Genomic DNA, 24,697 nt, shown 5'->3' with positions numbered 1-24,697 from the left:
CAAAGGATAGACCCAGAAGTGCTAAATCATATCTGAAGGAGCAGTGCAAGAAATGCAAATGTTCAAATCCATTTTATTAAAGCTTTTGTCACTTGTGGTTACTCTTCCCACTGAGTAAGTTTACAACTAAAATAGGAGTAAATATGCTGCTATAGAAAAGTGGTTTCTTTAAAGTTTTTCACCTAAATGTAGCTGAGTACTACCCACCTCTGTATGACGTTAGTGTGGTTGCATAAAATTAGGGTTGGAAAGTAAATATGCAAGCTACTGTAAATGTGTAAAGATTCAGGTAGTAAGGTGTAATTATTTACACTGAGTACAAGTGTAATGTTTTGTAAAACAGATTTATCCTTTTAAAATGGCATTCAACTATAAATAGTACTCTAGAGGACAATATAAGATTTTTAGTCATAATTGTACACAATCCTTTCCACCACTACATAAAATTATTTTTGAAAAGAGGCCAGGAACATGCCATACCTTAAAATTGCAGTCTAGCATTGCTGAGGTGAACACTAATAGTCAAAACTGAGTAAAGTTTGGACAAGTCCAATAGATGTAAATTAAACCAACCATTCACATTCATATTACCATGCACTTCAAATACTGACAGCAAGACAGGTGTGAGAAGTGTGGTGCCCAGCAACGAAACAGAAGTTGTGGGAGCTGGAATACAACTGCCTCTGCATCATAAATGGGCAAACCCAGGTCACTTCCCAGCATCCTCTGTCCTCTCTTCACTCATATACTTTAAACCAATGGTGAAGTGAAAATCCTATATATGAACAAAAACAGATGAACATCCAAATAAGCAAGCTAAAAGTATAATGTACTCTGAGAAGTTCAATTTCATGAGCAAAACTAAAAAGGACAGGAGCATGTTGTCAGTCACCCCGAGACCAGCAGATGTCAGCAAACTGAATGCTTTGTTGTTGTTGTTGTTGTCCAAATGTTTTTATTAGGAACGAAGGCAAAAAGACAAACTACAATGAACTCTACAGTTTAGTTGTGCTTATTTTGTTTTTCTTCAAATGCACAAGCAAAATGCAATAAAATTTTACAAAATAGAAGCGCATGGATATGGAAATATCTACCATGTGTGCAAAAAATAAAATAAATAAATGAACATCCCTATTATTATTATTATTATTATTATTATTATTATTATTATTATTATTATTATTATTATTATTATTATTATTATTATTATAGACACGGAAGTCACGAGGAAAATTCTTACGTCATTTCCGGTGTGGGTTACGGCTCCGCGCGCGAAACATGTCCACTGTTTACTTTGATGTTACTGAAGTTTTTTAGCTTTAAAGGTAAGTCTTTATTATAGAGATGTTTAATTTTCAGTAATTAGTGAGTTGTAATAATTTTGCGTGTCATGTTGTTGTGTTTAGCGAGGTTTTTTTTTTTAAACGACTGCCTTGTAAAACTTACCTTTGGGCTGACTGAAATAACATCTTTTCCTTCTTTATATTGACAACAATTTGTTTAAGTTTAATGTAGCTTGTGTTATTGATTTAGTTCTCACTTAAAAATATAGGCCCAACCTAGGTTTAAATCATATTTAAAACAAATCAGAATAAATCAGTCAAAATTACGTGAATCGAAGCCTAAACTAAAACGGGACTAGACCAGAATTAAACCAGGATTAAGCAGTAAGACATTTAAAAAGTTGTCATCTGTGTATTTCTAATCACTTTTATTTTGAAATATGGACGTGAAATTCCTACAATGTCACTTACTTTTTGTGCAGGTTATTATAACAATGTAGTAACCTATGCAAAAAAGTCAAAGGCACAGGTAACGTTTTGGGGAATAAGAAATCCATCACCATTTTATCTCTACGGAAATGTTACTGCTTTGCTTTGAATGTTCCGCAGTATGGCAATAAGGTGTTTTCTGTTGTTCAAAATACCATGAACAACTCCCTTTCTTTTACAATGAGTGAGATTGCCTCTCCAAAGGTCTGACCTGTAACTTGACAGTCTCCATTGAGTTAAAGCTGTACTCATTGTTTGTGTAGTTTTCTTTGCTCACTAAAGTGTTATTGGTCTATCTCTACTCTTTACCTAAAAGAATTCTTGACCTTCCACACTCCAACGCAGCATCTTCACAGCACGGAGAACCATGGGAGAAAGGAGCCTTCTAGACCAGACCGCAGCTCCACAGCTCTGGAATTTCTCGCCTCAGCAAACACACATCCCTATGCCTCTGTAATGCTTTTTCCTTGTCTCTGTCGAAGTAGACGTATGATGTGCAGCACAGTGGACAATGCAGAGGTCATCATTCTGAGTGATGATGATGAGCCAGAGGAAGAAGAGGCGTCTGTGCTGTTTGTGGAGGTGGAGCCTGTCAACAAGAATATAGGTAACGCCTAATTCCTATTCCTTGTGTTTGATTGTTATTGTGATTTGAATAATCATAAGTGACAAATGTGCGTATGACAGGTTAGACTTTTCACTTCACTAAAACATAGTTAATGATGATGGGACTTTGCACTTTTATGGGATCCAAATCTGTTGGATCTATTCATGTCAAAGAGCCATTCAAAAGACTGGCTCCTCCTCCTTTGTTTATCTGACAGAAGCCAATGTGAGAACTAATTTTATTTACAAACTAATCACAGAGAAAAATGACCAAGGCTAAGATTTGTTTAAAATGATTCAACCTGAGAGTGTGTTCACCAAACGAAATTATGCATAATCTAAATAAATGTTACACTACAATAATAATAATAATTTAAAAAGCTAACTGTTATTAAGATGCCAAATATGTTTTTTGTGCACAGTGCTCTCACTCCTGTCACCTGCTCTGCTTCTGTGCTGATTCTTGTGTTGGTTCAGTGTTAATCAGTACAAAAACTAGAAAGAAAAAGGCTCAACTCTTTTTCAAAAATGTGATCCTGCTCCAGCTGTTCATGTTAAAGAACTGTTCAAAAGAGCCCACTCAATCCCAAATGTCACATTACTAATAGTTAACATAATTTTCAAACTTTGCAAAAAGAGTCTTCTTCTGAATTCTGTAGTCTAACAGTTTTGTTGAAGTTCATAATTTTACTGAGTGTTACCTAGCAACCATAAAGCTTGTCTAATTCGCACAATAGTCATGATTTTGATATGACTTTTATTTTGTCAAATGAGTGATTAAAGGGCCCATATTACTCCATCTTCTGATCTATGTTACAATTTTGCCTCCTCATCAAAAATATACCTGGACTTTTGTTTATATGTGTGTATGTTAAACACACAAATCCTGCAAATTTAGGAGAATTCATCTTTCAAACAGAGAATATTTTGTTCCACCTTGTGATGTCACATGGTAAAACAGGAACTTCTACACTGTGTTTTTAAATTCCATGCACTGTTATGGCCTTCTTTACCATAAATCTTTACTGTTAACGATCTCTTTAACCCAATCTTCGTAATACCATCTGTTGTTATGTATGGGTGTATCTCTTGTTTGGTAGCCCTTGGAGCCTACGGGAAGATGTGTCCAGTGGCCTCGAGCCACTTGAACTAGACAAAACTGGTACTATTGTTTTGATGACACTGTATGCATGTTCATTTGTCAGCTGAGGGCGACACAACACCTCGATAGGGACAACAGCTCTTTGATGATTGAGCGCACAATTGATTTAATAAACCAGACTCTTTGATTCAAGACAATTTCTCTGTTGATTTTATATTAAGTTTTTTACTACTAAAAATTCCACAACAGCACCATCACTAGAATAATGTGGATAATTGGAAACCTGGAATTGACAATCTCTACTAACCAACTACCGCTTCATGACAAGGTGGAACAGACAATTCAAAGCTTTGGAGATGTAGACAGGCTAATTATTATTCAAACATTTGTTAATGAAACAAAACACAACTCCAGGTATGTTTTTGATGTAACAACATTCTAATGTGGCTTAAAGCTCACAAGAATCGATTTTGCACAATGTAAGACCTTTTAACAGGGAGAAGATTCCTTTTTATAATTCAGCATTACTTCTTGTATGTGTGTGTGTGTTTAACTTTGTTTTTTCTAGTTATCTTCACAAATTGCCTCTGAACTAATGTAAAACAATGATACATATTCATCATATAGGGCTGGGAAAAATGTATTAAATCAGTTTTGGCTCATTCATAAAAGACTTCCCCAATGGTCAATAGTTTAAATATGCAGTTTTAGTAGGTGTTATGCAAAATCGACTTTTTGGAGCTTTCTGCCATGTTGTAATGTTGTTTCCTCATCTCAAACATGCCTGAAGTGGTTTTATCCATGCATGTTTGAGTAATTTAATGATCTCTCTCAGGCACTATTCCAACCCCCCTTGTTGGTCAGCTTTAAGATTCTGTCCAATGCTCAGCCAACAAGCCTATGTCACCCATGCTCCCACATATATATATATATGTGTGGGATATATATATATTATATATATATATATATATATATATATATATATATATATATATATATATATATATATATATATATATATATATATATATATATATATATATATATATATATATATATATATATATATATATATATATATATATATATATATATATATATATATATATATATATTTTTTTTTACAATATCAATAATTGTGTCAGCCAGTCGTGCGATATTCATACTTTTTCTGTATATTGTGCAACCCTAATCAGAGTTGGGTAGTACTCTATTACATTTACTCAGTTGCATTTACTTGAGTAACTTTTTAAAGAAATTTTACTTTTCAAAGCACTTTCCTAGCAGAATACTTTTACTTGTACTTGAGTAATATTTTCATTGTAATAACAGTAGTGAGTAAAAGTTATGGTTCCTCTTCCGTCTGTGAGTAATTCTACAAGTGACAAAAGCTTTTTGTTGACAATATGAAATGATTTTAACGTTAGTGTTTTTTGCACCGCTCCTTTAGATATGATTTAGTTTGTCTTATTTTTGGGTCTATCCTTTGATAATATCAGATTGTGTGCATGTTTTTATGTTTTGTCCTTCAAATTATGTAAGCTTCAAATTATAAATCAGATGTTACGTTTGAAAATTACTCTGAAGTGGCTCTTACTTGAGTACCGTAATTTCTTGGACCACTACTTTGAACTTCTACTTGAATTGTATTTTTTTGAGGTAATGTTAGTCTTAAAATTTTTGGTTACTCTACCCACCTCTGGCCCTACAAACAATACTCAAACTCCTCCTTTATTTCAGACAGTGTATTATCCAGCAGTGCCATGGAGGAGGACATGGTGGTGACATTCTCTCGCTGTGCTGACGTACTGCCCCACGCTCGCTATGACTGCCCCATACAGCCCTTTATGTACGTGCACGCACACACACAAACAGTATCTATCTAGTTTCAATTGTTTTAGTATCAATTAGTACCCAATTTCCGATACTTTTGACAACTCTACTGTATATGAACCTGTTTGTGTGTTTGGCTGTGGAGTTCAGGGCGACAGAGTGTGAGATCAGCACTCCCATAGACAACAACCAACTCATGTGTGAACAGTGTTTCTGCTACATCTGCGACAAGCCAGCCTCACAGGTGGGTCTATTTAGCGCAAAACCTGTTGTATTCTGAAGTCTTAAAGGTTCTTTGAAATTCTGATATTCTTTGAGTTGGTTTTTGGTGTAAAATGTTGGAGTGGTACCAGCTATGTCTATGTAAAGCAATACTCGCTCAGGAGTATGCCATATTTTGTGTATGAAAACAATAGCTTTCAATGTTTTTGATTGTCAGTTGACTAGGGGTTGGCAATATTGACAAAAATGATTGTCTTGGTTTTATTTAATTTTTATTATCTAGATGACATTGATGATAGATAATATTTTAACAATACATCAATTGTGATAATATCCATTATTCAATACCTCCTGCTTGTACATGAATTGACACATTTGAGAGGGACAGAGACTAAAGTGATTGTGTGTCCCAGTGTAAGGTGTGGACTTACAGTGGAGTGTGTCACTGCAATAGCCACAAGAGAAGCACCTTCTGGAACAATCAGAGGAACAGCAGCCTGCTCGGAGGTCTGCAGAGCTTTAACCTGACGCTATGTGAAATCGACTCACATCTCAGGCACGCAGGTACCAACTCAGGAATATCTCAAGCACGCACGTACCACCTCAAGAACACCTCAAGCACGCACGTACCACCTCAAGAACACCTCAAGCACACGGGTACCACCTCAAGAACACCTCAAGCATGCACATACCACTTTAACGACACCTCAAGCACACAGGTGCCACCCCAGGACCACCTCAGGCACACGGGTACTACCACGGGAACACCTCAAGCACACGGGTACTAGCTCAGGACCACCTCAGGCACACAGATACCACTTCAGTAGGCCTGTCATGATAGAAAACACAATGAAACATGATGTATTGCTACAGAGAAATGTTATGATAAAATATAATGTTGAAACTACTTTATGCCACTGACACAAAGCAGGATAATCCCAGTAAACTTATTTTATACTGAATACACCGTATCATTAAAAGGCTTGAGCTGCTACAAATAAATAGCAGATTGAACCAATAATTAGCCATAGAATAATTTATTTAACCTTTAGAGCTCAAAACTTACTGTATTACAAATAACAAAAATCTCCCCATTATTGCAAAGAAATTGTACACGCGATAAATATTGAGCCTCAAAATGTATTGTTCCATCTGTCATGTATTGATATTGTAATTACAAGCCTACACCTCAGGCATGCAGGCACTGCTCTCGTAAGCTGCAGTCTTAGTGTTGACATGGACTGTGTCTATCTGATTTGAGTTAATCCACCCATAATTTCACATCTATGAAACATTTCACATCTATGAAACTCTGAGAGAAGACCCCTGGTCCAGACTATTCACTACCAGCCAAAAGTTTGGACACACTTTTTCCTTTACCGTATTTTCCGGAGTATAAGTGGCACCAGCCAAAAAATGCATAATAATGAAGAAAAAAACCCTATATATTTCACATATAAATTGCATCTGAGTACAAGTCTCACCCCCAGCCAAACTATGAAAAAAGTGTGACTTATAGTCGAGAAAATACAGTATGTTTCTTCTTTATTTACGTGACTGTAGATTCTCACTGAAGGCATCAAAACTATGAATGACACATATGGAATCTAGTAAGCAAAAAATACACTCAAAATAACTCAAAACTTGTTATAGATTTTTAATAATAGCCACCCTTTTTCACTTTTAGGAATTCTTGACTCTGACAAGGCACACCTGTGAAGTGAAAATCATTTCAGGAGACTTTATCATAAAGCTCACTGGGAGAAGTTCAAGGGTTTTCCACATTGCTAACAAAGCAAAGGTGGATACTTTGAGTATTTGAATATAAAATATAAACAATATTTGAGTTATCTAACTCCTTGCTACATAATTCCATACATCTTGCTTCACATATTTGATGTCTTCTGTGTATATAAAACACTGAACAAGATGATGTGTCCAGACTTGACTGGTAGTGTACGCCTTTGTAAAGTAAAACATGTGGTGAGCTGGCAGCCATCACATCACGCTTTTTTACCTCTTGCTTAATTGACGGGTTTCTTTTCAGAAATATTGCTGCAGAGGTTCAAAAAAGAGCTGACTGTAAGATTCTCTGCCTATTTGAGCGGAAAACCAGCAGAAGAATACAGCCCCACAGCACAAGGCCGGGTCCATGAGTAAGTATCAGTGCCATTGTTATAAATCAGAATCAGAAGACTTTTATTGCCATAGTCTGTGAACACAGTTCACAAACTAGGAACTTGCTTTGGTGAAAAAGTGCAACATAAACACACTGAATAAATACAAATACAAATACAAATAAGGGCATGCACAAAGTTAAAAAGATATGCTTAAAAAATTGAATGAAATACTTAAAGGGAGAAAATATATACAACAGCAGCATCAAAACAACAGTGTAAACATGGCTTATTAAAGTGACCGGTGTTATTAAGTGTCCAGTTTAGTGCAGATATTATAAAGTGTTCATGAGACAAACAGCAGAGGGGAAGAAACTGTTCTTATGGCGAGAGGTTCTGGTCCCAATGGACCGTAGCCTCCTGCCAGAGGGAAGTGGCTCAAATAGTCCATGTCCAGGGTGAGAAGTGTCAGCTGCTATACGGCCTGCTCGCCCCCGAGTCCTGGAGACGTACAGGTCCTGTAGAGATGGAAGGCTGCAGCCAATCACCTTCTCAGCAGAGCGCACAATGCGCTGCAGTCTCTGTCTGTCCCTGGCAGTGGCCCCAGCGAACCACACAATGATGGAGGAGGTGAGGATGGACTCAAAGATGGAAGTGTAAAACTGCACCATCATCTGGACCGGCAGCTTGAGTTTCCTCAGCTGCCGTAGGTGGAACATCCTCTGCTGGGCTTTCTTAATGAGGGTGCTGATGGTCGGCTCCCACTTGAGATCCTGGGTGATGCAGGTGCCCAGGAAGCGGAAAGAGTCCACAGTGGTGATGGGGTGAAGGGAGATGCAGTGTCTTTTGTAACACTAATGTTCAGATGTACAGTCCTGCATGTGAGTGTATGGTTGTCTTACAGTTATACTCCGGTGTACGAGTGTGTTGGCTCCTTCCTGGACCTGGCAGAGAGACAGGACAACAGAGCGGGGGCCATCATGCAGCTGGGGGCCGCAGAGGCCTTTGTGTCTCACTACTTTGTGTCTGGGTACTGCTCTCTCCATATACACAACCAGTCAGAAGTTTGGGCACGCCTTCTTATTCATCTGCCTTTCTACATTTTATATACATATGAAAGACATCAAATATATGGTTTAACATATATGAAATTACGTAGCAAAGAAAAACATTTAAATAACAAATATTTTTTTATATTTTATATCCAAATTCCTCAAAATAACCACCTTTTGCTTTGTAAGACAGTGCTTCAAACCCCTGGTCTTCTCTCAATGAGTTTCACAATGAAGTCTCCTGAAATGGTTTTCACTTCACAGCTGTGCTCTTGTGGTCTAGAAATGCCAAGTGTCCAAAGCAGTGATCAAAGCAAAGGGTGACTAGTTAAAAAAAAACATTAATATCTAAGTCTTTTATTTTAGGGTTATTCTATTCCATATGTGTTTGTTCATAGTTTTGATGCCTTCAGTGAGAATCTACTATGTAAATAATCATGAAAATAAAGAAAAAGAAAAAGTGCGTCCAAACTTTTGACTGGTAGTGTATATTCTCACAGACCACTATAGCTTAGATAAGTGACTCTAACATAGTTTTGTCATGTCCACAGCACATTTGCACTACAGACTCCTATGTCTAATGCTGCTGTAGCAAGAACAGAACTAATTAACAGGTATGCAATTTCTCTCATAGGACTCTGAAATTTTAGTATCATAGCAACACTACTGCAGACAAACTTAATAAAAACAATCTTTCTTTAGACAATAGAATGTGATTTTCATTATTAAATCATAGTAGTTTATTTTATATTCCCATGTGTCCTTATATCTGTTTTAATACCTCAGGTGTCCAGTTAGGTTCCATAGTGGTCCATGGGCATATACTAGTCTATGTGTCTTATACTTCTGATACAGTTCAAGATTTATCTAAAGCTATTTAGAAATGGTTAATTTCTGTCCTGTGAATTTGACTTTCTTAGTATTAATACCTGCTCAAGTGAATCTAATTTTGATTCTAGTTTTAGTATCTGATTTTGGATACTTTTGACAACTCTAGTCTACAGTCTGATCCTCTATATACGGTTGTGTCTCTTGCCTCTATATAAAGGTTGGAGCTATAGTGAATTTTTATTTTAATTATTTATTTATCAATTTTTTTTTTTTTTTTTTTTTCAAATTTCAAATATTTAATACCTATAAAAAAGGGGGGCTTATTTAAAGAAGACATATTGTGCTTGTGTCTGCTATATAGTTATAATCTATGACACCTATGGATCATTATGCTGTAATTTGCACATTTTGAATCACAATATTCATCTAAAATGACTTAATAAAAGAAACAAGTCCGCTGACTTCCTTGTTAGAAAACTGCAGTGCCCAATGGGAGCTGACGTCTGCGTAAACATTGTCTCAGCTGCCGGCACCTTCTATGGATTGCTGCACATCATTTTTTTTTTCATTTGTACCAAAATGACTATGTAACGCTGCCAAATCCTACACATATCACCGCTTAAGAAAATAAAATTGGAGACTGAAGTACAGAGCAGTCGGCGTGTGCACCAGGGGCAGTGGAAACGGGTAGATTGACAATATGCCATCTTGAAAATAAGCAATTAAAGATTGCACAAACAATCACAAAATACTCCAAATACAACTTTGAGAGGGTAAATGAGAAGAGAAAACAACTATAACATGGTTAAAAAGCTCTAAAAAGTCGATCTTGCAGAATAGGTCCACTTAAAAACAAGCTTGTCATGAACTCTTTCAAACGTTGACGTTTAGTGCAGTACTTCCTTGAACCTCGAGCGAGACATTTACAGGCAACTTTCAGAACATTTCAAACTGATTGGTAAAAGAGAATTGGATTTATGTCTTAAGTATGAGCCTCCAAAAATACAGACATCCAGGTTTGTGACAATAGTGCTTGTGTTGTTGACTCACAGCTGCTTGTCAGTCTGCCCATGGGGGTAGAGCACATTCTAAACGTGAACTCTTATTATTTCAGAGTGATCTTGTCATTACAAAGACAAATCGTGATGGGCGAGTTCACAACAGAATTCATCCACAAACTACAGGAGTTCTACAAGAAGCTGTCTCTGCCCGCTGAGCTCAAGAGCCTCAAGACCAGGTGTGTGTGAGGCACTTCTTACTGTAGTGTGTCTGTACTCTGACTGACCTACTCCTCTCTCTCTTCTCCATCCTTTCTTCCTGGTATCCTCTCTTCTCTCTGCTCTCCCCTCTTCTCCCCCAACTTGTTCCTCCCTCTCTCTCCTTTCCTCTCCTCTCTTTCTCTCTCCTCTCAATACACTCCCATCTTCTCTCTACTCTTTTTTCCCCTCTTCTCCCTCCTCTCTCCTCTGTCCTATCCTCTCCTCTCTTCTTTTTTCTCTCTTTCCTCTCTCTCCTATGTGTCTCTACCCTATCTTTTCTTTCTCTACACTCCCCTCCCATTCTCTCTCCCCTCTGCAGCCTGTCTGTCCGGCCCTGGGACGATGTGTTGCTGGGCTCTGTGCTCAGGGGACAGAACGTGTGTGGCTTTCGTAAAGACCGAAAAGGCAAAAAGGATGTCCTCCTGGAGCACATTTATGTGGTGCAGTTGAGGACGGAGAGACTGCAGCACGAAGGCAGGTAGGAGCAGCTCAAGAAGGCAAGGCAAGTTTATTTGTATAGCACGATTCGTACACAAAGTAATTCAAAGTGCTTTACAGAATAAGAAAGACATTAAAATCGCACAAATCAAAACATAAATAATTACCATAAAATTAACATTAAAACAGAAGTGTGCAGAATAAAAACCTTACAGTCATGTGCACAGCTAAACAGAACTTTTTTTTTTTTGAGCCTGGATTTAAACATTGTCAAAGTCTCACATCTTCAGGAAGACTGTTCCAGGTTTTAGCTGCATAAAACTGAAACTTTGATTCCCCATGTTTAGTCCTGACTCTGGGCACCAGCAGGAGGTCTGTCCCTGCAGTCCTCAGAGTGTGGGCGCGAAGGTTTTTCTTCTTTATAGGGGGGCATGATAGAAAATAATTGAGAAGCACTGCTCTATACAAATCATCACTACTGTAGGCCTTTACTTATAGTCAGCCAAAATTTGTATTATTCCACTAATCATTAGCAGTGTTTCCTATTAATTTTTATCATTATAGTTAAAAAAAGATGTACAAAAAAAAAAAAAATGATACAAATTGAAGTTTATGCTTCCATTGTTGTCATAAACATAAAGAAGTAACCATATTTAATTTGTAATCACTGCTTTTTTGATCAGAGGCAATAAATGACATTTATACTCCAAAAAATGTAAATAAAATAAAAATGATTCAAATATAGATCACTTGTGCCATCATAGTCTTAGTATAAACCTGCTGGAAACACAACATAAAAAATAAAAATAAATAATAGATAATAAGGATTTATATGGGACAACAGCAGAAAGGAGTAGTGAGTGAGTTAGCTGATGATTTAGTATTTTGTAGTATATAAAAAAAGGCAGATTTAACTCGAGATTCACAAGTTCAATATGTCTTTATAAACATTGTTAATGTATACTTTTTTTGCATGAACTCCGGTGCAGGTGTATAGTAGGGATGCACCAATGCACTGGTATCGAATATTGGCTTTCAAGATATCGGTTCAGCTGATACTGCATTTTGGTGGATACATTTTTTACCTTATGCTGTTTATGTTTAAAGTAAATGTTAAGGATTATATTTTCAATCTCTGCTCTAGTATTGCCTGATATTAGGTAGTGGCAGATACTTAAAGCCAAAGTATCAACATTGGTATCAGAACAGAAAAAACTGGATCGGTGCATCCCTAGTGTGTAGTCTTGATAGTAAAGTTTGGGTCAGACACATAGAGATGCATAATAGTATTGGCAGTTTTAGTCGACTAATCCAACCAATGGACATGAAATCCCCAGATTTGAGTGGCTGTAGTCGACTTAAGTACCAGGTAAGACCCCATGGAGGCATTTAGTTCTCTGCAGTTATTTAGGTAATACATAGTCCATGGTAATCATGCCACTTGGTTTGTTCTAAGGCATCTGTCTGTGCAGGTACAGAGAGCTGTGTCGCTACCTCCGGGTGGTCCAGACCGATGACCCCAAAATGTAGGTTTTCCACAGATCTACTTGCATACAACTAAGAATTCATCTTTGTAGACAGAAGATCTTTATTACATATTGCTCGGGATTCTTTTCTTTATTACCTTACATATGCCTCTGCAGGGCTCAATAGTAATGACGCATTGGCCAATAAATTAGCATTTTTATTGTTGATCGAGTTTCAAGTTGACACTTGTAAGTTGTCATTGTAATCTGTTGATTTGATTACTGTGTACAATGATTATCAAAGCCTATACATAAAATTAATATAATTACTTTGACTTAAAATATAATTTTGTTTCTATTATCTTATGAAATTGTACAATCATATTTTCAACTAACACTTTACAAAGCACAGTCGCAGGTACAAGTTATCCAAAATGTTCTCTGAGTGTGTGAATGTCTGCCATTCCATCACTCTCCCTTCAGTATGTTTTTTACCAGCATGTGTGTGTCCTGTGTCCAGTTTCCACCAAGTGCTGGACCTGGTGCCCTTCTTCCTGTGTGTTGACGGACAGCTCCACTCTGCCCTCCAGAACCTCTTGATCTCACAGACCTCCAGCCTCTCACCCCGGCTCTTCCTGTCCTACCTGTACATCTTTAAAATGGCTATGGCTCCGATGCAGGTCCTGCGTGTGCACGCTGATCTCTGCTCCCCCAATGCTGCCTGGAAACCTATCCCAGGTCATAAAGAGCCTATAGTTTAAGACTGAGCTGGAGGGCAGGTTTCTATGGTTGTTTACCTATTAACTGTCAAAATGCAGATAATTCAAGATTGGTTATGGTTAAATTCGCTATACCTTTTTATGGTCTTAAAATCTGAAAAACTGAACTAGTTCAGTAGCCTGTGCTGCTACAGTTTTATAGATGGTATTACAACCAAGCCGGGGTTGCCAGTGCCTTAATGTGCAGATAGAGGACACATACAAGTTTTTCTCATTCTCAGTACATGGACAGGCCTCATGTGAAACCTTAGAACCTCCAGAATTCACTCACTGAGCTGCAGAGGTCGCACTAACACTGATTAATGATTGGCTGCAGGTGCTGTTGTTTACATAGTGATGATTCAGATCAGAGAGAATCCTGGAGTTCAGTATTGAAACTGGCAGCCCAAATGAGAGACTCATGTGATTCTCATTATGCTTCTAATTGGATAATCGTCTTTTTAGCTGCATGTAGGTGTTTATATTTCATAATGCCTTCACTTATAAATGTAACATGTTAATTTACACCCAAATATTTTTAAACTTTCAAAAAAATGTATATAGTTTTGTACTGTCCATCAGTTAAGCATTAGTAATCTAATCTTTATGCTAAAAATACCATGTTAATGGTGTCCAAATGGTGTAGCAGTGAAGCTGGATGATAATGGGCCAACAAGCTTTGTTGCGTGTTTGTGCGTAAACATTTAAAATGCAATGACATTTAATATGTTCTAAACATTTATTATTCAATTTCATTGTTTTAAAATATTTTTACATTTAATTTGCAAACAAAATAGTATTTGGCACACCACAGTTTGAAATAGAAATCCATCACTTTGCTCCATGCTTCTTTCCTCCTCTGCAAAAAGGTTCATTACTTGGTTATAAGAGTCCTCCTTTAACAAGTCTTTCTCTCGATGGATATTGTGGCCAACGAAGAACGGCATCCTTGGTCTGTTTTGTTGCGGCTCTATGTCTTTTTAAGACAAACAATACAATACAGGCAGTTTCTTACAGCACAACCACATAGTCATTCTTTACAAGTGTACCTGTCCTTATTAAAAGTGCGAGTGTTCTGTCCAGTTGTTTGAAGTGATCCCTTAAGCTCCAGTGCAGGTCTTTCTTTTTTTTTTTTTTTTTATAATATCCCGTTTTGCTTGGAATTCCAGTTTGGAAACATTTTTGAGCCTTAGATCTAGATCTGTCTTCCCTTGTTTCACCCATCATTGCACTCGACTCTAGCTAGTTTGTCGTTGGTGCTTTTTTTTTTTTTGCAGAACAATACAAATATCAAAGCTCAACCCCTTCAGTAAGGCCCAGGCATTGTGAGAGGCTAGCCTCACCTCGGAATATTTCAATGTGTCTTAAATCACATCAACACGGCTAAAAATACACTCACACTAAATCACATTTTATTAAGCCATAGGAACTTAATATATTAGATGAAGTGTATAAAAATATATTTTCAATTAGATAGAGAGCCTGTCTGAAATCAATCTAGCTTTGGTCAGTTATTCATTGATTAAAATGTCACTTTGCCCTCGAGGTGCAGCTCGCCTAACCTCTTGCCTCGTTTGCCTATTCAATCACCTAATACCCACATTGGCATAGATAAAATATAGATAATCAATCTTTATAGCACAAATGAACACCTGCCTCCCCTGCCCGCCTGTTGCTGGTAAAACTTGTTTAATTTGAACATGTCATATCATATCTGGGGATACAGATAGGTCAGGTTTAATGGAATTTTAAATCTAAATTTTGCGTACACATCATTTTAAATAATCTTTCAGCACCGGTTTGAGGAATCTTAAACATTGTCTTCATGCCATCAGTATTCCTTTTCCAAATCACATCCCTTAAATGATCCCTCTCTGCTGCTCCTGATTTGTGAGCGGGGTCAGTAGAACTTTTAACTATCTATAAACCCACCATGTATCCATATTTCCTGTGCTTAGACTCCTGTCACTAAATCGTGTTGTTGTCGTGCAGGTGCAGTTCCTCTAAAGCGCCTGGACTTGGTGAAGTTTGCTCTCAAAGCTCAGGCCTACTGCTCTGACATTATCAATGATGTAAGCCTATTACATTTTTTTTCATACTTAAAGGAGCTGTACCTGATTTTTACTTTCTTAAAATGTGAAAAGCAGAACTAGTTCATTTTAAAAAGTTTGCAGTGGTCCATAGTTATTCCTCACTTACCTTTTGCATTCTGGGTATCCAAATTATTCACTGTGATGAGTTTATAGGTGCTTTTCTCAATGTTGAGAGAGCAAAGCAGAGTTTTACCTTCATTGTAAAGCTACCAGCAACAAGCATGCTAACCATGCACTTCCTGATTATCGGATAAGAATACACTTTCTAATTAGATGCACAGCAGTAGACATATTTTGAACTCAAGATACAATATATCTGTACTGGGGCAGAAATTTACTGGGCCTTAAGTGTATATCTGAAAATGCATTTTTTTTTGCTAAAAAGACAACAGATCTCACCTGTAACTTGGCTTGAAAGCACCATCTGCTTGTCTCCTTGGAGATGGATACGTTTAATGCCCCACTGTGGAATTTTCTGAACAAAACAATAACATCTCAGTGAGATAAGCAGCATTATTGACCCTCCAGAAATTGTGATGCCACAATAGTATTTTACGGAACAAAATTGAGATCCTGTTTATTTTAGTTGAAAGTGTCATAAACACAATATATCAAACAACAACTATCACAAAGTTTACCATTTTGTCTGTCAGCAAATTTCATCACATTTCCTATTTATTTATTTATTTATTTATCTATTTGATTGCATGTTATTGAACAAACATGATTCAACATTAACGTAAACATGCTGGATTATAGCCAAAGGCTAATTTCCATCCTCTGTCCCAAAGGCTGGGGTACTGAAAGGGTCAACATAAAAATTGCACATTCCACATGCTGCAGTTCCCATTATTCCACCACACAAAATATTGCACATTCCATTCATTGCACAGTCCCCATTTTTTCAGTCAGTCTGGCCCATTCAAAACATTTACATTCTATTCCCACCACCTTCATATTTTGCCCATACATGCAAATATGTCTCTATAGAAAAGTTAAAATCTACGACGGAATATAAGGGTCACTTAAATTAAAAAAATATGCGGGTGCTATGAGAATAAAGTCGTAGCATTTCGACATTAAAGTCGTAATATTATGAGAATAAAGTCGTATTTTTATGAGAATATAGGCTGCTGTTCGTGAATGCGTTATAAAGAATTTGGAGCATTTTGTTAAGATATAGCAATTTCTTCCAAATCTGTCTGGTTCCTCCGACTAAACAAACTCAAATGCTGGCAGTGTCCCTTCAAAGTACTTATACTGATGATAGTGTGGTGATGGTGGGCTAAAAGACACAGTATTTCATCCTGCGTAAACCCCAGTTGAAAGTTTATCTGAACAAAATGCTCCAAATTCTCCAAAACACACAACGCACTGGTCACTCATTCACACACAGCAGCCTATACTATACTATGAAATTACAACTTTATTCTCATAATATTATGACTTTTTCTCATAGTATTACGACTTTTTTCTCGTAATGGTATGACTTTTTTTCTCGTAGCGCCATTTTTTTTTTTTTTTCAATTGACCCATATACTCCGTCGTGAAAATCACATTGCCTCTATAGATGATGCATGTTTGGTTTGACCATAACCAGTTTTTCATTTGTGCTTTAAAGGAACTGTACATGGGACATTCTCTCAGGGAGACTATTCCACAGGTTCCCACCTCGGACAGATAATACATTCTGACCAAAGGTGGTCTGTCTGTGAGAGATCAGCAGGTCTCCTCTGGCGGTGGCTCGTGTAGTCCTTACTAAATTGTCTTTATATTTAATGTACTCCTTTAACGGTGATGGTGCAAGGGAGTGTAGGATCTTATAAATTAGGCAAACCCTTTTGAGATTGACCATGTGGTTAAAGTCCAGTAGTCTATGCTTTTTCAGAACGTGACAGTGGTGGTGGGAAATTATTTTTTATCAAGTATTTTTAGGCCTCTTTATAGAGGTTTTCAATGGTATAGAGTGTTGTGCGGCAGACAAGAGACCAGACAAGAGTAGTTAAAAAATAGTCTATGTGGGAGATTATCATAGAGTAGAAATAGGTTCTAGCAGCACTCATGTTTAAGTTATTCCAGATGTCACAGAAATTCTGATTATTGAATTGAATTACCTGTGATACTTTTTTACGTGAGTTTTGAAGGACAATGTTGGGTCTAGGATAACTCCAAGGTATTTAAAGTCTGGGACCAGATGAACTTCTACTCCGTTAAGACATTTGATTGCTTTAGTTTAGTATGAAGTTTTGAGACTATTTTTGTGGTGTTTAACCAGAGTCAAGAGTCCTTAACCAGTTATGCACAGACGCCAAGGCAGCTGTGAGTTCATCATCAGCTTGCTGAATGTTTTTGGCTTGAGTGTAGAAGATTGCATCTTCTGCATACATCTGTGACAATACCTAAAAGTTAAGTTGTTACTTATTCATTCAACCATCAGTGGTTTTAAGTAGGGACAAAATAGTTGATTAGTTTATAAGCTCCATTGTAAACAAACTTATTAACACACATTATGCCAAATTGACTGTTTTGAGCTTTTAACCATGTTGTACCTTGTTCCCTCATCCAACACGTACCTGTAGTTGTATTTTGCTTCATTCATGCTTGTTTCATGAATCTTTACTGTCTGAACAAAACACAAAGTCTGAACAAAACACTTCCAGTATTGTTACATCAGAGGTAGTTTGCATAGTTTTTTAAATCTATGAATCATTGCCAGATTTGTTTTAAGCATTTCTGCCTTCAAACCGCATTCATGACCTTTTGTCGGGGCATTTTTGTTATTAGCCAAGATAAGATTGGTAACTGCTGACCATGGATAGAGCCTTGCACCAGGTAAGAGTATGAGGTGCGCCCAAGATTTTGACTTTCTCAGTCACATCGCCTCTTGCTCCCCGCATTAAGTCACTTGCCCTTCAGAGTACTATCACAATCGGCTTGCATTTCACTACTGCACATCTCATTAGGTTTGTGAAGTTGTAGTGTGTTGTTTAGTATCATGATTTTGTGTATTTATGGAAAATGGCAGTCCGTGGGCATGGGCTTATGGGTCTTGTATGGGCCTGTACAATTGCTAAATTACTCAAATATATATGGATGACATCTAAAACATCTTCAGGCATGTTTTTGATGATGATGATGGTAGAAAGCGCCAGAAGTAATTTTTTCACAATACACCCAATTTAAGATTATTTGTCTTCTTTAAAGCATTGGCTCACCCATACTGCCCTTCTTTGATTTTTACCATAGAACATCACATCATAAACAGCCTATGTAAAATTGTCTTATCTTTCTGCCTTTGTGTGTATGTGCCAGAGTCAGTGCTGGATCAGCGTGCTCTCGTTGGCCAGTTCTCCTGCTGGATTGGTGGGTGGTCTTCTGGAGCCCAGTGCAGAGTACCTCCTTGTACGTATCACCATGAGGGTACTCTCTCTATTCTGGTCCTCCAAGTCCTCTTGGCCCTCACTCACTGCATTTACATACACAGAGAAATTAGTGTGCTAAACTGCCCCAAAACCTGGCAGACCACTCTTTTCCCAGTTTACTGCATGTCAAACATCTAAATAGGTGTGAAGTGAGGCTGCGAGGCATTCAGGTGCTTTTAGTAAGTTAGCATTAGCACTAAAACTTTGCAGCTACACTAACTAATAAAAACACCTGTCATACATATAACCAACCACACTTTTGGCAGAAATAGATAAGCAACATCTCATTTATGTTGATAATTTGCTACGAGCTGCATTAATCACAAGTTATTTGCTCTGCAGCACAAATGTAGCCTACATTGAACATTAAGTTTCGGTTTCTCTTGAGTGGAGAGGCCATAGCTTGTCATAGCTGCCGATCTAAAATGAGTGCGTTCAGACTAAGGAATTGGACTACGCTGTTATCCGAGTACGTACTGGCTTCTTCAGATGTGTTGTCCGGTTTACTGAGATTCAATTCAATTCAATTCATTTATTTTTGTAACGCCCAAAATCACAACAACAGTTGTCTCGAAGGGCGTTCATGTTTTGGTTGATGGGGGAAACCGGAGTACCCGGAGGAAACCCATCCAGACACGGGGAGAAACATGAAAAACTCCACACAGAAAGGCCTGGTGACCCGGGGATCGAACCAACCTTCTTGCTGTGAGACATGAGTGATGCCACTCAGTCACCGTGCCGCCGATTCACAATTTACCTCAACCATAGTTCCCGGGTTTACATGCATTTAGAAAAATGTGTTTAATTTGGACTAGGTCTGGTGTGCATGTAAACATAGCACGTGTGCTTCATGTTGCAGGAGTCCAAAAATCTTATCAAGTCCATGGTGCTACAAAGCAAGGAGACCTGCAACTTCCACATCCCTCGCCCCTTCCAGGAGGTGAGTGTGCTGTGAAAGACGTTCTCCTGCCTTCTCTAAGCAACGAGGGCTGGGGGAATTAATACAATTTGAATCAAGATAAAGTTCAGTCACTAAATTAATTTTAACTGAGAAGTCTACAGTCAGTATTCAGCCACCAAAATCATGTGGTTTGGAAGAAATGTTTTGTTAAACATTGCAGAATTTTGATCACTGCAATTTAAGTTCAGGAAATTGAGAATAGCCATTTTTTTTTATAAAATAAAATAGATTTTGAATATTATGACCAATATGTCTGGATTAAAAAAGTTTCCAATAATATACAGGTTCATGCAACCACACAGAATATAGACTACATATATCAGGCACAGGCTACCCCTGAAATCTAATTGGGCAGCCCACACAAAGGGGCCTACACAGTATATTGAGGGTAAAAAAAATATATAATTATTACTTATAATATTGAACAAAGTTATAACAAAGAAAAAAATGACCTAAATATACAAAAGTATGAAATGTAAGGTCAGTCATCTTTAAGTGGGGTATATGTTCCATGGATTGGTGAACACAGCCAAAGCTCTGCGTTGTAACCAAAGGCCCTCAGTAGAGTGTAGTTTACGTGCTTAGGAGGAGGGAAGAGGGGTTACAGTTAGAGCCAAGCTCTCTGGATCTCACAGCTCCACTGCCCCCATGTGGACAGGTGTACCCAGACCAGGCTCTGCTGCTGCTGCTCACTGAGGCCCTGGCTCAGAGGATCCAGACCGGCCCTTTCAGCCCTGTGCTCCCTGTGCTCCGCTGCTTTCAGGTACTATACTGCAGTCGCAATTTAGCTACAAGTACACGTGTCAAGATTATTCAGTTAAAGTAGGGGTTAGGGTTAGGTATAAATCTGTCTAAATTGTCTCAGAAACTCTTTGGCTCTTTTTGACATACATTAGTGTTCTAGCCAGTACCATAGCTTTAAACAGAAACGTTAAGCTGTCACATTTAGTACACTCGGATTTCTCTGTGCAAGTAAACAACTGAATTCAAATCGTCTTACCCCCAAAATTTCTCAGACCACTCTTGTCCCAGTCTACAGCAGGTCACAGAACTGGAAAGGTGCTAAGGGGGTTTACAAGGCATTCAGATGCTTGTTGTAAATTGGCATAAGCACTAAAACTTTGCAGCTATAATTAACAATAAAAACTTTCATACATATAATTAATGATACTTTTTGATAGAAATGGATGAGCGACATCTCATTTACATTGAGAATTCGATTTTTAGACATTCTAAGAATTGCATTACTCCTGGCTGTTTTTTTACACCTGCAGTTGAACACCTTTGCTAGTCTGCACCAAATGTTAATCTGTTACATGCAGCGGGTATCCAGGTCGTACCGGCTTCTTCAGATGTGTTATTGTGATCTTTGAGGTTTGATTCACGAAACCTCAAGTGTAGTTCCCGAGAAAAATCTGTTTAAATTGGACTGGGCTAGTTATCTGGTTTTCCTAGCGTGCATGTAAACCCAAAGCCATCCCAAAGCGTCATATATATGGCATAAGGCCAAGGTCATTTATAAGGGGTGTTATGTTAGCAGTACATTTATCAGAGAAAACCTTTTCTACCTTTAATCAATAATCATTATTATTCAGATCACAAAGTAAATGTAACAAAATTAAGCCCCATAAAAAGTACACCTAAAGTAAAGTAATAATGTCACTATTTATGGTGCCTATGATTGTGAATAATCATAAAATTGTTTCTTCTCACAATAATCATAACACAAAAATGTGACATCCCTAGTTATTAGGACCAATAGCAGCTTTATTACATAAAGTCACCTCTAAAGTCAAGTACAGATATTGCAGGTCTTTCCCTTGTTGTATATTGAGTGTGCTGTGTCTGTGCCTAGAACAACATGTGGGCTTTGCACTGGCTGTGGGACAGTCTGTCGTCCTCCGAGCGCCTCAGCTCCTTCATCGCAGAGGTGACCCAGGAAATTGACCAGAGCGCAGGTCAGGGTGCGGAGAGGTGTTCATATTTTTGTTGTTATTACTTTATTTGATAAATATTTACCACAGGTACTCCTACCATAGTCTTACCTCAGGTAAATGCCAGTTTGTGAGGATAAGTTGAATGGAGAGATGTTCTGTCTATGTCAGTACACAAATTTCCATAAAAAATGAAGGAACAATTTAAATGTGCAAGGAACATTTTCTGACCAAGCCAAGATATTTAAAGTGGAACTTAACACTATTATTATCTCTACGTACGCATTTGTTGGGTGTTGTTTCCAACCAGGGAGTAAAAGTATGCTACTGTCAAACTAATGATAATAATCACAATGCCTTCATACTTGGGTGAAGTCTTGAATCAGGTTCTGTTGTCATGTTCTTAGGCAAGTGTTAAACTAATCTCCGACCCTCAGGTTTCAGGTTTGGGAACAAGTGGTCTATTAGTTTTCTCAATGGTTAGACTAACAACTGCACCACTAAGGAACACTAACTGGGATATTTGGTTACATCTTAAATACAGAAGTTCTTAGTTTTTAGTGAATTGTCATATGCATATTATGTACTTCATGTCTACCTCCCTGAGTTGTCACAATACTAAAATTAAGTTTGATTGTTTGATAGTATCTATTAGTATTGGTATCTGTTTTTTGACAAACCTACTCTCCTCTCTCTATGTTGCAGACAAGTCGCTGGGATTTCTCCACATGTTGATACCCCCCTCCAAACTAAAAACTCCAAACTCCAAACTCAACTTAGATCAGTGAGTATTTACTCAAGGGACTTGGCTACCCCTTTCTACTGTTATACCAAAAAAGTTTCATCCAGATGATTCATTAAAAAAATGCACAAGATCATCCCATATCTTGGTTATTCTAGCTAGAGGTGGGTAGTCCTCATTTACATTTACTCAGTCCCATTTACTTGAGTAACCTTTTAAAGAGATTATACTTTTTAGGTTACTTTTCTAGCAGCATACTTTTACTCCTGCTTGAGTAATATTTTTTATTGAAGTAACGGTACTCTTGGTAAAAAAAAATGTTTTGGTTACTCTTCCCGCTGTCACTTAGTCTACAAGTGACAAAAGCTTTATGCTGCCAATATGAAATAATTAGAACATTTGTGTTTCTTACACCGCTCCTCCAGATATTACGAAGTTTTTCTCATTTTTGTGTCTATCCTTTGAAAAGATGAAATTTTGTCCATTATTTGATGTTTTATCATTCCAATTACATTCACTTCAGCTATTTACATTGAAAATTCTCACAGAAGGCATCAAAACTATGAATGAACATATATGAAATGTAGTAAACAAAAATAAAATCAGGGCACAGCTCTGAAGTGAAAACCATTTCTGCGGACTTCGTTATGAAAATCATTGAGCGAAGTCCAAGGGTAGCACATATACATCAACATCATATATATACATATATATACATACATATATATATATATATATATATATATATATATATATATATATATATATATATATATATATATATATATATATACATACACACACACACACACACACACACACACTCTAGTAAGTAGTACACATTCATTAAAACAAGAAAATTATAAAGTGTGTCCAAACATATGAATATATACCGGTATTTAAAAATCTTTAATCGCAATAGAAAAGAATCCCCCAAAATTGTGCAGACTTACCAGACAGTGTTTAAAGTGTTTTTGTCTCTACACTCCTGCTAAACTATCATGCCTGTCTATGTGATGCTCTTTACCTTCTAACCTGATAAACAGCCCATATTGTAAGCTACACTTGGTGATTTTCCATAAGATTTTAAACATGTCTAATTTGTGCTTGTCTCCAGTACTTATGCAGAAGTGGAGTGAGTGCATCCCAAATAAAAGCTGATCATGGTGAGTGATAACCCCACCCCTGCTAACCTGTGTTTTGTTTGTGCTAGCTTAAAGGTTTACATTTCAGGTTTTTCAGTCTTCTTGTGTTTACGCTACTGGAGGTTAACATTGATTTAAAAGGAGCTGTATGTAAGATTTAGGTCATGTTTATGGAATTCAAAATCTTTGTGAGGTAAACATGTTCAGATCAAACATAGCTTTCACTGATAACTATTATAATGCTGATTTATTCTTAATTACAAAAACACTGGACATGATGGCCAAGTTGTTTGTTATAATTTGGTTCTCAAGACGATGATCCAATCTAAGTAGAATGAGCCTCACATGACTCTCCGGCTCATTCCAAATTTGTCAAGTCAAATAGCCCTAGTCCCTAGCCCCTAACTCCTTTACCTTTGGAACGACGTCACGGGGTCAACCATAAGAGTCCTAGGCATATGGAAGAAGGAGCTTCAGCTGGGCTTGGAGAATCCGACCCGCCTAACCAGCGACAGTGTACTTGTATGACCCTAGTGTTGGCACATGAGAAATACTGTTGAATAGAAACGCTCTGGATTAAACTTCACATACTGTATATCTGTGACTCTGAAAAGTTGAGCCACCTCCAACATCTCAATATACACTGCACCGTGATGACCCTAAAAGACCCTTTCTTTTGCACCCTTACATAAAGCTGATGTATTCGTAATGTCTGAGGCAATAAAACATTTACTGCATTACAAACTCTTCGTGCAAACCTAGGTTTAAACACGGCCACTGTATTGTGGGATGCCTTTCCCGCTGGTTAGGAAGCTCCTGAGGTTCCTATGCTAAAAGAGCTATGAAAGGAAGCGTACAGACTCCTTTTTCTAACTCCTAACTCAGCAGACTATTCGGACAGTCCTTATGGGAGACGGTGATCCACATCTGGTTTTGGCTTAAGA

The 24,697-nt window shown here is 37.5% G+C and overlaps 1 protein-coding gene across 1 annotated transcript; it reads left to right on the top strand.

Moving 5' to 3' along the window:
* The first annotated feature begins 1,237 nt into the window (after window positions 1–1,237).
* Window positions 1,238–23,747, top strand: zgc:112980 (uncharacterized protein LOC503706 homolog). Its single transcript, XM_055221623.1, has 19 exons — window positions 1,238–1,325; window positions 2,255–2,379; window positions 5,221–5,329; window positions 5,464–5,557; window positions 5,949–6,099; window positions 7,583–7,691; window positions 8,557–8,682; window positions 9,256–9,318; window positions 10,650–10,772; window positions 11,114–11,272; window positions 12,705–12,758; window positions 13,219–13,436; window positions 15,449–15,528; window positions 18,862–18,951; window positions 19,831–19,911; window positions 20,591–20,695; window positions 21,788–21,890; window positions 22,572–22,650; window positions 23,726–23,747. Exons 2-19 carry the CDS (start codon window positions 2,262–2,264, stop codon window positions 23,745–23,747), a joined length of 1,884 nt encoding a protein of 627 aa, XP_055077598.1. The 5' UTR covers window positions 1,238–1,325; window positions 2,255–2,261.
* The last annotated feature ends 950 nt before the right edge of the window (window positions 23,748–24,697 follow it).

The sequence above is a fragment of the Periophthalmus magnuspinnatus genome, chromosome 1 (assembly GCF_009829125.3).
Source record: "Periophthalmus magnuspinnatus isolate fPerMag1 chromosome 1, fPerMag1.2.pri, whole genome shotgun sequence".
NCBI lineage: Eukaryota > Metazoa > Chordata > Actinopteri > Gobiiformes > Gobiidae > Periophthalmus > Periophthalmus magnuspinnatus.
Note: the sequence above shows the minus strand (reverse complement) of the source record. Positions and strands in the feature narration are given on the sequence as shown.

Coding starts and splice junctions, on each gene's coding strand:
- zgc:112980 (XM_055221623.1), top strand. CDS start 2,262: ATGATGTGCAGCACAGTGGACAATGCAGAGGTCATCATTCTGAGTGAT. Junction 2,380..5,220: donor GCCTGTCAACAAGAATATAG/GTAACGCCTAAT, acceptor CCTTTATTTCAG/ACAGTGTATTATCCAGCAGT. Junction 12,759..13,218: donor CAGACCGATGACCCCAAAAT/GTAGGTTTTCCA, acceptor TCCTGTGTCCAG/TTTCCACCAAGTGCTGGACC.